At 44.6% G+C, this 13,682-nt stretch overlaps 1 protein-coding gene across 2 annotated transcripts in view; it reads left to right on the top strand.

Moving 5' to 3' along the window:
- Positions 1 to 10,076, top strand: part of HTR4 (5-hydroxytryptamine receptor 4) — a 394,426-nt gene extending 384,350 nt beyond the window's left edge. For both annotated transcript variants that reach the window (XM_068536146.1, XM_068536144.1), the window contains one exon: positions 7,103 to 10,076. In XM_068536146.1, coding sequence (XP_068392247.1) covers positions 7,103 to 7,190 — 88 coding nt within the window. In that variant the 3' untranslated portion in view covers positions 7,191 to 10,076. The remainder of the gene's footprint in view (positions 1 to 7,102) is intronic.
- Positions 10,077 to 13,682: the final 3,606 nt, after the last annotated feature.

Below are 13,682 nucleotides of genomic sequence, written 5' to 3'. Positions count from 1 at the left end.
AGACTCAGCCCAACCTCCTGAGCCTAGCTTGTAAGACCCTCAGTCATGGGGCCTCTACCTCCTTTAAGCCTCATCTCCCAGCACCCCCATCCTCATCATGTAGGATACACTCTTAGAACATTCACCATTCCGCAAACATCACTCCAAGCTCTTTCCTGCCTCTCTGCACCTTGCCTAGCCCATGCCGTACCTTGAAAGCCCTCATTGCCCCCATGTCCAGTGCATCACTGGGTCCTGTCAGCTCTATCTTCAAGATGTATCCTGAATCTGACTGTTTCTCAACACCTCCACCGCTACCATCCCACATCTCTGAGTCGCTAACATCTCTAGACACCTTGAAAAATCACCTGTGATGTATATGTGTAACTGATTCACTTTACTGTACACCTGAAACTAACACAACATTGTAAATTAACAATAAAAATTTTTTAAAATAAACTAAAAATAAAGAGAGCCAGTCCACACTGCCAAAAAAAAAAAAAATTAAGCATAATAACAATATTAAATTAAAATTAACGTATTCCATCTTAAAAAAAGAAAAGAAAATCACCTGTGTCAGGCAAAATAATGTCCAAAGAGATCCACATCCTAATCCCCAAAATCTATGAATGTATTACCTTAGGTGGCAAAAGGTACTCTGTAGATGTGATTAAGCTATAAGTATTGAGATGGGGAGATTTTCCTGGGTTATCTGGGTGGGCCCACTGTAATCGCAAGCATCCTTGTAATAAAGAAGCAGGAGGGTCAGAGTCAGAGAAGGAGATGTGATGGTGGAAGCAGAGGTTAGAGCAATGAGGCCACGAACAAAGGAATGTGGGCAGCCTCTAGAAGCTGGAAAAGGCAAGGAATGGCGTTCTCCCCTAGAACTTCCAGAAAGAATGCAGCTCTGCCCAACGCCTTGATTTTAGCCCACGGAGACCCATTTTGACCTTCCGACCTCCAGAACTGTAAGATAATAAATTTGCATTCTTTTAAGCTAATAAGTTTGTGGTAATTTGTTATAGAAGCAATAGGAAGCTAAGATAGCTCCTGACTTGCCTCTGGGCTCCCACTCCAACCTCACCTCTGCCCATTCTACACACCACAGCTAGAGTGTTCTTCCAAAACATGAAGTCCTCATGAATCCATTCTCATTACCTTGGCCAGCTTCCCACTGCTCTTAAGATGAGCATAACAGCCCTTAGCAGGGTGAGTCTCTGAGTCTTCACTCTCCTCTTAAAGTGCTACTTGCCCTGTTCTACTCTCGCAAGGCACACCTGCCCTCAGGACCGTGGTCTTTTACTCTTGCTGGCCCTTTTGCCAACATCTTCCTCCTCTTTACCTGTTTAACCCCTACCCGTCTTTCAGTTCTCATCTGCCTCACTTCCTCAGTCACGCTACCCTGACACACTAACCTCGGCCACATCCCCTATGACATGTTCTCACAGCACCGCCAAATACCTCTCATCCCTAACACTTCTCAGGCCTGCGATTCTCCATCTCACTGTGGTTCTCCCGCACTACACTGTGAGCTCCTCGAAGACAGGGACTGTAGATTTTCCTCACCGCCCTGTTACCTCCAGGGCACGACATAGTGGTAGGCACTCAAAATATATTTTTAAACAAATAAGTAGCTGAATGAATAAATGCCTAAGATTTGAAAGTCTCACTTCTCCCTGAACATCAAAAAACACCCAAGATGAGATCTTTGTTTCCAGGTAATGGGGCTCCGGCTTTCGTGAAACTCTTAGGGTTGAGTCTCTTTAAACTCATGCACCTTGCGTTTTAATAATTAAAACATCTTGCAGTCGCCTCCATATGAGCAATGCCATGCAGGGTAGGGCCGGGATGATGTGTAATAAAGTCTAATCATTTCCTTATAATACTAGGCTGGGCAGGCAGAGGGGGCTCTTATTATGCGACTAATTACCGCATCCAGGCTGCTCTAAGTGTGATGCTAATTGCCCAGTGAATGAATTGTAGCCTCAGGTAATTACCAAACCTAATGTGGCTTCAGTCGTGCTTGAGTAAATTAATGTAAAGAGGGAAAGCAACCCAGCTTGAAGGGAGCTGCCTCCTGCCTTGCTGTTGCTTGGGAAACAGCAGTTGGGTTTTTTCATCTGGACTTGGAGCTGCCCAGGTACACCCACACATCTGGGGTCTGCTTTCCCCAGCGCAGCTGCAAGATTGCAAGTAAGATATTACACCAAACAGAGCTGAGAGACTTTTGCCACTCGGAACAGATGACTGTCTCTCTCTGGGGCTGTTTCTTTGTCTGTAAAGCCATCTTGAAGGTTTCTTTCAGCCCTGTGATCAATGACTAAGTGAACAAACATTTGGTTAATTATTAAAGAATGGATTTCTGCACTGAATCAGCAATCAAGCACTGTGTTCAAGTCTTACCTCTGTCATCAAATAGCAACAGTTCTCATAAACATTTACGGAGTGCTTACTAGCTGGCTGTCACTGTTCTAATAAGCATTTTATGTGTGTTATTTCACTGAATGCCCACAGCAACCCAGAACATTTTGAATAATTCACAGAGCTAGTCAGTGCCAGAGGTAGGATTTAACCCGGGCATTCTGACTCAAGAGCCTATACTCGTAACCATTCCATACATAACTCCTTCTCTGACCCTGGGAAAGTCACATTTTTTGCACCTTGGTTTCCTTACCAGTGAAGATTTCTGCACCCACTACATGTCCAGACCTTTGCTAAGCTCTTTATAGATGTTCATTTTATCATCCCAACAAAGCTGTGCGGTAGGTAGAACTAATCTACTTGATTAGGTCACACAACTAGTAAGTGGTAGAGTCAGGATTTGAATGCTGTTCTGCAGTATCATGTACTTTCATGTACCCTTGTTAGAGAAACACTGCACCAAGTCATTCGTTGTCACCACAACATCATGTGGACCTGAATGCAATTCAAGCTCTGAATTCCCAAGGCAGTATGAGTTCATAAGGTGGCTACTAGATCATCCCAAATCTGCTCAGATTGTTTATTTACTATCAAAGTGAAAATACCAAATTAAAAATATATCTCATGAGATTTGGGAAAACCTCTGCAGGCCAGACTCCATGTGAGACACACTGCCCTCTGCTAGAGTCCTGCCAAGGAAATCTCAGACTAGCTCCTCCTTTCTGGGTGCATCACCCACCACAGTGAGAGGGCCACCCAAAGCTTGTAGCAGAACACATGCCTGTCTGCTCACCCTCATATGGAACGAGAGCTGCTGCCTTTCCACTGAACTCTGGAGAAAGGGAGCCTCCACTCGTTATTCTGAAGAATTCGCTTACTAGCACATGAGAAATAGATACTCAGGAGAGACGTGTTCAAGGCTTCTGTAGAGGTGTGCCTGATTCCATGGCAGTATATCTTCTTATATGATCAGAAATACCAAAAGGTACCTCAACCAGGACACCCTCTTCATGTGGACTTGACTGATTGCCAGTGAACGTGGCTTATTGGCCATGAACAGGGCAAAGGTTCAGCAGTGTGTTCTGAGCTTAAGAGTGTGGGCATCGTGGACACTGTGACCTTAACATAAATTGCTGCTTGATTTCTCTGAGCCTCAGTTTTCTCATCTGTAAGGTAGGTCCCAGTATAGTTGCTACCACTTAGGGTTGTGAAAAGTAAATGATATAAATGAAGTCATGTATGTAATTACCAAAACTCATGCCTGGCGTATATCCTAATTCCTTCATAAAATGAGCTGTGTATGATTTTCAGATACTGCAGTACAGCCCCATTTCACAGGGGTGTTTGGTTCTGAGCCCTTTTTTGAAGACCTGTATTTAAGTCATTAAGCAATGCCATTCAGGGGCAAGAGCAACAGGCAAGCATCTGACTGTGGTCCTGACCAGGCTCTGCCACTCACTTACCATGATGCTCAGTACTCACTTAACTGAGCTGAGTCTCACTTTTCTCCTCTGTATAATATTGGTCTTATTGCCTACTTTGCCTGGCTTGAAGAGCTACTTACAAATAAAGTCATGGGTGGGGAAATCAGTTAGTGCTCTTTTGGTACACATGCTTGCCAAAAGAGCTCTTGTGATTCTGATAAGGGAGAAAGACAAGATCTGGGAGCCTTCTACATCTTGAGTTCTTTTAGGTTTTACCTATAAAGGAAGTAAAGGAGGAAGATATTTTTAAACAGTAAACTGCTGTGCATATATAATTATTGTCATTATTACATACTCATAACTAAATGAGGTATTGAGGGAAAGAAGTAAATAGAATAATTTCAGTTTCAATATTTTGAGATTCTACTTTGTGCCAGACCCTGTGCTCGTGTTTTCCATACATGATGCAATTTGATCCATACACCAATACTGTGAGGTCGGTATCATCACTCTCAGTTACACTGGAGGAAAATGAGGCATAGAGAGATTGAATAACTTGCTAAATATCACAGAGCTGGTAAGTGGTAGAGCCTGCTTTGGGAATGAGGTCTGTCTGACTCAAGTCATAGTTTTCATCACTATGCTGCATAACACAGCCTCCAGTGGGTGAGCCAAGGCAAGGGAAACACCAACACAAGTGACAGAGTCCAAGAACAGTTGTACAGGCTAAACCTTCTGGTATTAAGTATAACAGCAAACTACTCTGTCACCTGGATTATTGCTGTAACCTCCTAACTGGTCTCCCTGTGCTCACCCCACCTCCATTCCATCTACTCTCAGTAGAGCACCCAGAGAGAGCCTGCTAAGAAGTCATTTCAGATCATGTCAGGGCGCTGCTCAAACCTTTCACATGTAGGAAAAGTCAAAGCCTTATCGGGATCTGCCAGCCGTGGCTCCTCCACCCCAACCCTCTGGCCCCGGCTACCTCACTGACCTCAGCTCTCAACTCCTTCCATTCCGCCCCTCACTCCTTCTGCCTTGGCGCCCAGCATCCTTGCTTTTCTTCAGAAGTTCCAGACAGGATCTAGCCTGAAGCCCTTTGCAGTTGCTGTTCCCACTACCTAGAATGTTCTTCTCCCACATATGCACATGCCTCCATTCTTCATTATATCTCACAGGATCCAGACAGAAGACAGAAACCACACCAGCTATTTAAACAATATTTTAATAGTGTATATGGAGGTAGCAACTGCAAGAAGCAACCGCTCCCTCTAGGGCTGAGGGAACAAAGGGAATAACCAAAAAAATGTAGAGACTTAGAGGGATCCCACAGAGCAGAAACTTGACCTCTGAGGATGAGGCACTGTCTCTGAGGGGCTGCCGTGAAGCTGGTTATGCAAGAGTTGGAAAGACTGTAAACAAGACTTTCCGCTGCTACTGCAAGGCAACTGCAAGGCATCGCCGCTGCTGGGCGGACGAAGCGTGGCTGGGGTGATGCCCACGAGAAGCAGGAGCAGGTAGCAAGCTCACAGGCGAAGCAAGGCCCTTCTCCTCCTTCCAGGCTTCCAGCCTCTTCCAGTTGGAGGAGCCTGATAGGAGCTAGCCGACAAGCCAACATTTGGTTTGCAGAAGCACAAAGCCAAGCTTAGAAGGGTGGTGTTGAGGCTGAGAGATTAGGACTCAATAGCTGGAATGCTGACCTCCCTAAAGCCTATACTCACGTATCTCACAGGGACCTGCCCTGGCTGCCCTCATGAAGACTGTGTGATCCGACCCTTTCTATAACCCTTCCCACTGCATTCTTCTCCTCAACACTCACCTAGCAGGTGCTTGTGGTTCTTCAGGCCATATCCCCTCCGCTGACCTCTGTCTTAGCAGCACCGCAGTGACAGTTCTGTGAGAGCAGACTCATGCCCTTCACTTTGTGTTCCTCAGCTAACACCTGCTTCTATCCAGCTAGGAGGACTTTTTATTCTAGATCAGGGCACTATGGGCATTTGTGGCCAGATAATTCTTTGTTGTGGGAGTCTGTGCTGTGTATTGAACAATGTTTAGCAGCATCCTTAGTCTCTACCCACTAGATGCCAGTAGCATTGCCCCTGCCATGACAACCAAAAGTGCCTCCAAATTGTTCCGGTTAAGACTCACTGTTTTAAATTTATACCTACTCCATGGCTTGCGTGCGAACCAGTTAAGCATGTGGGTGTTGGCATCAGATAGACCAGGTTTGATTGGCTGTATCTTCACATATTACCTGTATTCCTTTGGGCAAGTCACTGAAGCTATGTGTCATTTTGCTTAAATGAAAAATAAACATAATAACCATCTCATGGGGCTGTCGTGCAGATTACATAAGGTAATGCGTGGAGAGAGTTTAGTACCTGGTACCTTGTATATGCCAACAAGCCAACATGAGTGAGCAATAAATTATTATAATTCAAAGGAAAGCATCAATATAATTCTTGAGAAACCACCCACAAGTTGGTTGTCAACATATGATGCCAAGTAAGTGGTATGTGTTTTTTTATTTGTTTTACTGAATGGGCTTTACACTGGCCTTGGGAATGAGAGGTAATAACGCTCCTAAACTGTACAATGTCATAAGAATAACTGCCAGGTGCTGGAAGCTGGGTTACTGATGACAGGACCCACTTGCAATTGAGACTGATTTAAATGCAGTTAACATATTGAGTGTAACCGTGTGATACTGCAGAAAAATAATAAACACTTGTCAAGTAGTAAATTTCACTCTGATGCTTAGAGTCAACTTGCTGTTGGATTCATCTAATCGGTTTACTATCCCAGATGTCACCAAAAGGAATCCAACTAACAGATAGAGCTACATTGTCTTTCAGGCTCTGAGTGGTTTACTAATCTCAGTCAGAACTTGGATATTGCTGAACCCAGAGCCATCCCTTGGGAACTTAGCATACTTAGATACTGCTTGAAGTGGTACATAGGCTCCATTTTGATGAGTAACACGAGAGCCCCAGGCTTTGTTGTGGGGAAATAAATCTGGGTACCAATCCCATCTCTGCCTCTCACCCTCCATGTACCCCTTTCCTCCAGGACTTCAGTTCCCCCCCCTTAATATAAACAGTTCAGATGCTGTTATTTGGGCTTCCCTCTTGATGAAGTACCAGCCCCTGCCTGGCCCCACCTGGCCATGCTCTCGGAAGTGTGCAGCAGAAAGGAAGTCAAGAGTGGTGGGAGTGCTGTCTTCGGTGGATTTGAAGGATGCCTGTCAAATTCTCAAGCTTTCTTTCCATCCTTCCTAGGTACACAGTTCTGCACAGTGGACATCACCAGGAACTCGAGAAACTGCCCATACACAATGACCCAGAATCCCTGGAATCATGCTTCTGATTGAGGACGTGGCTCACAACTAAGCCATTCATTGCCATTCATGTCTGCATGAACAGGATACCCTGGCATCTCTCCTGACCCTCATCACCACCAGTGAGGCATGGGGCAGTGGGACCAAGGGCCCAGGAAAGGTACATGGATGACAGGGTTGGACAGGATCCAAGGCCAGAGCATGGAGGATCTCAGAGTTGAGAAGGGACTTCAGGCACCGCCAGATGCAGGCTCCCAGCCAGCACAGAAGCAGCATCCTCCATAGCGTCCCTGGAAGTTGGTCAGTCTTTGCTTGTACACCTCCAGGGATAGGAGCTCACTACCTCCTAATGCAGTTCCTTCTATTGTGGAGAAGCTTTAGTTATAAGGAAGGTCTTTCCTTTGTTGGAACACAAATTTGTCTCTGCTCTAGTTGCATCTGGGAACAAGCAGTTGGCCCCTTCTTCCACTGAGAGCCCTTAAATATTGGAAGACAGTGATCTGCCGCCTACCCACCCTTTTAAGTCTTTTCTTTGAACTCAACAGCTCCAATTTCCTCTCCATTCTGGCCATCTTCCTCTGGACTTGCATTGGTGGGTGAATTAATCAAGGCTCTTAAAATGAAATTAGGTTGATAGTAGTGCCAAGATGTCTGTCCAGAAGCACTGAATTATGACAAGTGAAGCATCAGTGTTTTTTGGTTCATAGACCTGAATATTTTTCTTTTTTTCTTGGGGATAGACATTGGAAACTCTGCTTAGGTTTTGGTTTGGATCCATTACCAGAAGGCATCTTTACAGCTGGTCTGGTGTGTGTGTCTGTGTGTGTGTGTGTGTGTGTGTGTGTGTGTGTGTGTGTGTGTTTAAAGATGACATTTTCTCATTGGCATACTGGCTGTGAGGTCATTTGAAGTAAATCTTGATTCACTCCCCTTCCATGATAATGGGGAAAGGACCTACACCTTTACCGAGAATGTCGATTGAGAATTGTCCTACAATTCATATTTTGGGAGGGAAACTCAGTTGCTTCTATAAGACACCTTTAAGGGGCTTACTTTCTTGGGAAACTTCACTAGCCTCCTGCCTGTGAAGTTCCTGGGCTACCATTTTTCTACACCTTTTCCAGTATCTCATTTCCTCCAATCTCCTAAGGAGATGCTTCCCTGATGTCAAAGCTACCAACATATGACTTTATGTTGGGGTGAATTATCCCCTCAGGTTGAGACTCAGGTTTTTCAGTTGCCTTTCTTTTGGCTGCTGATAAAAACCCTACTGAAAGGGTTAATTGCTGATCCTTATAGGGAAGCTTAGGGAACAGGCAACGTGGGGGATGGTTGGGAGCATACGTAACATGAACTACAAGATAAAGATGTGCCGTAACTTTCTAACCTCACCAGTTCTCCTTGCCCTTCTACTTGGGCTGTTGGCCCCTCCTTCCTTCCCAAGTGATCTCAGAAGCCACAGTTGCCTCCTTCTCACCCATTTCATCCATGAGGGAAGAACTCATTAGCCCTCCCTCTTCTCTCTGTCCCCACATATGGTGAGAAGGATGGTCAGGCTCCACATAGGATTAGGGTGACCAACACCCTGGTTTTAGCACCAAAAGTCCCACATTCTAGGAAACTTCTCAGTCTCAGACAAACTAGGCTGGTTGGTCACCCCCTAGATGGAACCCTCCCTGTGCTGAGGGTTAATAAGACTCCTCAGAGTTGCATTTCCTTTTTTTCCCCACTTTTTCATGGAAAAGGCAGAGATGAGTGAATTTGGGGGTCCAGAGTTTTCCACATGCTGTCTGAATGTGGTCTCTCTTCTCATCAAAGCACAAAGAGCTTCTTAGGGAAAGACTAAGACAGTCATAGAGCCAGCTCACAGTGAGGAGGAAAATGTTTAGTGCATTGAGGCAGCTGGTAAACTTTAATACCTCCAAAGTCAATAATTTCTACTATTTAATACATACATGCATACACACATACATGAATACAGTAGGATTTCTTCCCTATGAAATGTTTTTCTTCCCAGGACCTTAGCAAGCATATCTGCTTATGCAAAATATTATTTCTCAGTGGCAGTCTCCCATATTAAGTGGCAACTTGAACTCAACAGGGATCTATAGATTACAACATAGGTGGGAAAATGAGACCTTACCATGTCACAGGTCCATATCTTCTGGACTCTTTGGTCATGCTTGTGTGGGCCAGCCTATGAATGGTGTCTGTAGAGGTCACACGCACCCTGGGTCAGGGAAAGGACAGCAATTGCAGGAATAGGAGCCCTTGCCATTGTCAAGAAGAAGGACCCCTTTGCAGAGAGGGCCTCACAAGCAAATTTTGCTATCTCTTTGGAGCAAAGCTGGGATGATGAGGGTGATGCACCAAATGCTCGCATTGGAGCTTCACAGGACAGAAGCAGGCTTGCTCTCTCTGGACAGCTACTAGCCTGGCATTACTTAAATCTCTGGCTCCCAGGCGTCTAGGTAATATGGCCTGTGTGTGGAAGCCTTGGAAGGAGGAGACTTGCAGCTTGTCAAGGAAGGAAGTACTTTGCTGTCTTCTCTGAGGCCATCCTCTTTCAGAAAGCCTGCAGTGTCATGAAGGGATGCTCCCAGAGAGAAGGGACCATGGCCCCAGCCACATCTGCCAGATTGGCCTGGACAGTCACTGGGGTGATGGATGCTGCAATTAGACTGCCCCATGCCCGGGATAAAGGGGGGTTCACCTGTGCTGCTTTGCACCTTGACTCTCCAGCCTACAGGGCTGTCCAGGTAGAAGCCCTGAAACTCCCCATCCAGCTCATGATCAGCAGCTAGGAAGCAAAAGGGATACAAACCAACTTCAACAAACTCAAGTATGTGTTTGCAGAAAAACTCGTTCTTTCTGAGACTTCACCTTTTCATCTCACCAACATTTCCACTTCATGCTGCTAACTTGCTCTGTCCTGAAGCAAATTTCTGTCTAGCTGGGGGATGGGGGTGTGGGCATGGGGGTGGATGAGGGAGGGAAATGGGGTGGGTTGCTGGGGAGTGGCTTTAATTAAATTGACTTTGTTATTGTCTTCAAGTAAGAACAAAAGTAATGTCTTCTTGGTGCTGTGCTGTCTACCCGTTTTTCTCTTTGGTGTTGTATCTCTCTTTGGTGAGAGATCAATATTGCTTTTCTCTTTTTCTGTATTACTCTGCTTTACTCTAGTCAAAGTCCTTTACTGTAATAGCTGCTCTAGAGGGGGGAAAAAAAAAAAGACTAATGCACTTACCTCTTCTAGTCATAACTTGCAATCTCTTTTCCATCTAGCCTAGAAAACTGAGGCCAAATATTTGGTTTGAATTTAAACAAATCAGGGATGGATTTGAAGGCTTGAGTTTGGGACACCGTGTCACTTTGGGCCCTAACCAGCACTTGCTCCACTTATGTCATCTACGAAATGGAGAAAATCTCTGAGCTGGTGGGATTGTTGAGTGTTCCAACATGTGTCACCCAAGGATTTTTACCAAATGTGTGTCCTGCCTGTACTGTTATTTACTTAATATTTTTATTTAAGTCAATTCAAGTTTTCACCTACATAAATTTATTTTAGAAAGAAACATTGTATCAGTACCCCAAATAGAAATTCAGAATTGCCATTAATAGAAAGCAGCCATAGAGAGGAATAAATGAAAACAAAGCAAGATTATTAAGTTCTAACTTGAAGCCAATGCACAGAGCCTCCTCTCTGCTTCCGAGTTTGAAAGGGACACAGTGAGTGTCAGAGAGCTGTTAGGGCACCCGCCTCCCACGAGGGGTTCTTTAAGCCGAGAAGAGGTGAAAGGGAGTTTACCAAAGAGAACTCGCAAACTTTATGAGCTAATGTGATTTCATGACAAGCTGCATTCCACATATTGTGGCAGCATAGAGAGAAAGGAAGTGAAACTGCTTATATTTTGAACTACTGTTATACTCGGTTCAGATTAGGCTTCTCCTTTCCTTTTCCTTCCTTTTTCAGCTCACCCCGGAACATGTCTTAGGTAATAATAAAATAATAATAATAATGTAATAATGTAGCAATAATAAGAGAAGTAACATTTAATGAGCTCCTTTCTGCCAGGTACTATGTTAAGTGCTTTATTTACCTGGATCATCTCATTTAATCCTCATAAAACCCTTACAAGATAAGTGCCAGAATTTACCCCGCTTTCCAGATGAGCACGCCTCCACTGAGAGATCTGGTGACTAGTCCAAGGTAATAGACCTGGGAAGTGTGGTTCGGAATGGGAACAATGGCAGTCTGACTGTAAAGCCCACGGTCCTAGACGCGTGCAACACGGTTCCTTATTTGGACTGACTTACTCCACATCCACGTGGCGGACCCTGTTCCAGGAGGGAGCAGTGAACAAGCCAAGCCTGGCCCCTTTCCTCATGCTGCCTAAGAACTTCCCTTCCATGTCATCCTGGGACCTGGAAAGGAACTTGGGACATGCCTACTCCAGAGTGAAACTCTGCCACACACCCTCTGTATCTTCTTCTGCTCCCTTTCACTCTCTGAGCCTCAATTTCCATCTTTAAACATTGCAGGGATTCAGGTAGATGATTGATCAGGAGGAAAGGCCCTTCCACACTGATCTGTCATAGTCTTCCCAGTATTCAGCAGCCTGGAGTCACTGAGTAACCAGCAAAGAACCCTGGGAATCAGGTGTGTGAGCCAAAGAGAGGATTAGTCTTTTATGTTTCAGACCATCGCTGGGGCTGCCCACAGCAGGAGGGACCCCAGTGGAAGGCAGTTTGACTTCCTCACGTTTCTAGTTGGAACTTGGAACACTACATGGACATGTTCCCATACGTCCCATCAGCTCAGCACTGCAGGCTTCTCAGCACTTTACAGCTTCTGTGCGCTTTCACAGCAAGATCTCTGAGCTTCTCCCAGCAGCTTGCGGGGAGGGATTACTGACTTCATTTTATAGAAAAGGAAACAGACTTTGTCAGGGAACGTGATTTGCTCAAGGACACAGAGCTTATACGGGGCAGAAATCAGGGCTGAAAACACTTCGGGTCACTCCATCCTCACAGAGTGATTTCTTCCTCCTCTTTTAAATATTTTATTTCTAAATATGCAAATTATATATTTTTAGACTATATAAATGACAGGTTATACAAATAATGTATTTATGTACTCCACCCCATTATAAAGAGTTCTAATAATAAAGATACCACAAAATACCCCTTGACACCAACTCAGTTCCACTCCCCTCCCAAGAATTGCCCTCATCACCTGGCTTATATAATTCAAGAACGTGTTCTGTGTTTTTATATATGTCAAAATGTACATATAAAAATACATGGTTTTGGTTTGTTCTTGTATATAAATGAGATGATGCAGTATATAACAACTGCAACTTGCCTTTGCAAAGGTATACCTTCAACATCATGTCACATCAATACGTGATTTTTATTCATTCTCTTTAGTGGCTGTGTATTTCATACAGTAGACGTTGTATAGTTTGCAGTGTTGTTTCTCTTATGTTTTTACTGCATCCCGTGTCTGAGTGGGGCATTTGAGGCCTGCATCAGAAAATCAGCAGCCTCCATATTTTGGGACTGTACTAACCATGCGAAGGTCAGCTGGAGTTGTTTCAAGTTGAAGCGGCAGCAGGAACTCTGACTGGGCAGCTTCCCAGGGGGGAAGGCCCGCCCTCCGATGGGCCTCACATGGTCTCTTCCCTCCCTTTGAGGAACTAAGCCACTTTGCTCAGTTGCTCAGGCTTTAGAGTCAGACAGCTTCCACTACTTTTTAGAATTGTGTTTGTAAGCAAGATGTTTAACCTATTACACCCTAGTTTCCCCAACAGTGAAGTGGGGGACATAATAATCATACGTATTTTAAAGTGTTGGTATGAGGATGTATATGGAAAGCACTTGGTAAATGATTTTAAAAATGCTTTCACAGTATCGTTACTTCCTCACCAGTTCTATCTCTGTTTCCTACCATCCTGGGATCTGGTCTAAGGAACGGAAGGTTATAGGAAGATTAGTTAAAAAAAAGAAGATAACCCTTTCATAATAAAGGGAATTATGGTGGAAGCAATACTACCTCCACTTGCATCTCATCGTTCAGTTTACTGAAGGCTCTCATTGGACCTTCACAGCTGCCCTGTGGGGTGGGTGTGTTAGTCCGGGCCATTTTACAGATGAGGAAACTGAGGCTCCAGAGTAGGGCTTATGACCATCCATGTCATCCAGCAGTCGTCTGAGGGAGTCAGAATGTGAGCCCAGATTTTCTGATTCCAAATATGAAGTTCCTGGAAGAATTGTGGCGCCAGTTATTATTTAGAGAGATTGTTAGGACTCACACACCTGGCAGCATTGTAAGAGAGACACGATTCTCTAAACTTGACATTAATTCAGTAATCCATCCATGAAACATTTCTTAAGGTCTTTAAAACATGTGCCAGACACTACAACTCAGTTCCCTATGGCAAGTAGGTGTGGGCAAATGACAGCCTAGGGGCCAAATCCTCCAATCTGTAAACTAAGAATGGTTTTTACTTTTTTAAGTG

Source organism: Eschrichtius robustus, chromosome 2 (genome assembly GCF_028021215.1).
Source record: "Eschrichtius robustus isolate mEscRob2 chromosome 2, mEscRob2.pri, whole genome shotgun sequence".
Classification (NCBI taxonomy): Eukaryota; Metazoa; Chordata; class Mammalia; order Artiodactyla; family Eschrichtiidae; genus Eschrichtius; species Eschrichtius robustus.
This window is presented reverse-complemented; position numbering and strand designations above follow the sequence as displayed.